The sequence below is a fragment of the Diospyros lotus genome, chromosome 10 (assembly GCF_014633365.1).
Source record: "Diospyros lotus cultivar Yz01 chromosome 10, ASM1463336v1, whole genome shotgun sequence".
Lineage (NCBI taxonomy): Eukaryota > Viridiplantae > Streptophyta > Magnoliopsida > Ericales > Ebenaceae > Diospyros > Diospyros lotus.
Window position 1 is genome coordinate 18,147,077 of NC_068347.1, and position 2,156 is coordinate 18,149,232.

The following is a 2,156-nucleotide window of genomic DNA, read 5'->3' on the forward strand; positions in this document are numbered from 1 at the left end:
GCGGCTAAATTCGAAAATCCCTCCACGAATCTTCGATAGTAGCCTGCCAATCCCAAAAAACTTCGTACCTCCGTCACGCTCGTTAGCTGCTTCCATCCCTAAACAGCCTCAACTTTTGTTGGATCTACCGAGATTCCTTCGGCAGAGATCACGTGTCCAAGAAACGCGACATGGGGTAGCCAGAACTCTCACTTTGAGAACTTGGCATACAACTGATGCTTCTAGAGAGTTCCTAGCACCGTCCTTAAGTGCTCCTCATGATCGCTCTCATTCAAGGAATAGATCAATATATCATTTATAAATACAATCACGAACTGATCCAAATAGGGTTTGAACACCCTGTTCATGAGATCCATAAATGCTGCTAGAGCATTTGTTAACCCGAATGGCATCACGAAATACTCAAAATGGCCATACCTTGACCGAAAAGCCATTTTTGGAATATCATCAGGCTTAATCCTCAATTGGTAATATCCAGACCTTAAATCAATTTTTGAAAATATCTTTGCTCCTTGCAGCTAATCGAACAGATCATTGATCCTTAGAAGTGGATACTTATTCTTTACTGTGGCCTTATTCAACTGACGATAGTAAATGCACATTCTCAAACTTCCGTCCTTCTTTTTTACAAATAGCACCATCACGTCCCATGGCGATGTGCTCGGCCTAATGAATCTCTTATCTATCAGTTCCTGAAGCTGACTCCTTAATTCCTTCATTTCTGCCAGAGCCATTTGATATGGAGGAATTGATATCGATTTGGTTCCTAGCATTAGCTCAACTGAGACTTCGATCTCTCGAGGTGGCGGTAGTCTTTCCGGAAACACATCCTCATACTCTCGTACTATCCATACCTCCTTGAGTTTTGGTACTACTTTCTCTTCTAAACGAGCATAACCTATACATCCATGGACTCCTTGGGTTATTAACTTTTCTACCTTCTCGGTCGAAATCATTTTCCCATTCTTAGGGTCACCCTGACCTCGAAATTTGACCCATTCACCTTCGGTTTTCTTTAAGGTCATTATTTTTCTTCGACAATCTATGCTGGCATCATATCTAAACAAGAAGTCCATTCTTAAGATTATGTTGAAGTCATATACTTCTAGCAAAATTAGATCAACTTGAAACTGAGCATCACTTAAACTAATTTCACATCCTTCTAACACTTTTGAAGACCTTGCACTTTTACCCATGGGCGTTGAAATTACTATCGAAAACTCCATAGGTTTAGTTTCTACCCCCAAACTTTTAGCCAAAGCATATGACATAAACGAATGCGTTGACCCAAGGTCTATCAATGCATGTACAAGGGTATCCAATATAAAGAGCGTACCTTGTACGACTGTCAAATCTGTCCCCACATCTTCCTTGGTGAGGTTGTAGACGCGTCCCTGACTAGTCTTGCGAGCCTCCCCTGCTTTTTCAGCTAGTCCACCTGCTTGTCCGAGTTTTGGCTTCTTTGGGTAATTCTTGGAATAGTACCCTAGTTGATCGCACTAGAAGCACACCACCTTCATCAGGTCTTTCACTAGAGGTGTTTCTTTTCTCTTGCGACAGTCTCTACTTATGTGTCCTCTTTCTCCGCACGAGTAACAGTTGGATGTCCCTGCTAAGCATTTCTTTCCCAGATGGTTCTTCTTGCATTTGGGGCATTGCCTGCTATTTTGGGAGCTTTTATTTCTCAATTTCTGTTCCGAGTTTCCCTTCGTTTCACCAGACCTAATGAGCTTCACTTGAAGAAGATTCCTTTCTATTATCAAAGCTTTACTCAAGGCTTCTTCATAAGAGTCGATCGACCAAATGCTCAAAGCCTGCAACAGCTCTACTCGAAGCCCTGACATAAACTTCTGTGCCTTTTGCCATTCATCGGCATCATACATTGGCACGTATTTGATAAGCTGATTGAATTGGGTGTCATTGAGCCACCGACATTTCCCCGGTTTGCATTAGGTTTGTAAACTCCCAACTCTTTTCTTGCTTCCAGCTAAGAGGAAAATACTTATCATTGAAGGCTTTCATAAATGCCTCCCAGACTGATACCGGAGTCTCATCGGATTCTAATCCTTGCCTCGAGTGGGATCATTGTAAAGCCCGTTCTGCTATCTTCCACCATCTTCCAACTTCTTCCTCCAACATGAAAGTGGCACAATTCA

General features: G+C 42.2%; 1 protein-coding gene across 1 annotated transcript; it reads right to left on the bottom strand.

The window, feature by feature from the left end:
• Window positions 1-518: 518 nt before the first annotated feature.
• LOC127811157 (uncharacterized) lies at window positions 519-1,883 on the bottom strand. The gene is made up of 2 exons (XM_052350865.1): window positions 1,598-1,883; window positions 519-1,486 (listed from the first exon to the last, which is right to left on the bottom strand). Exons 1-2 carry the CDS (start codon window positions 1,881-1,883, stop codon window positions 519-521), a joined length of 1,254 nt encoding a protein of 417 aa, XP_052206825.1.
• Window positions 1,884-2,156: the final 273 nt, after the last annotated feature.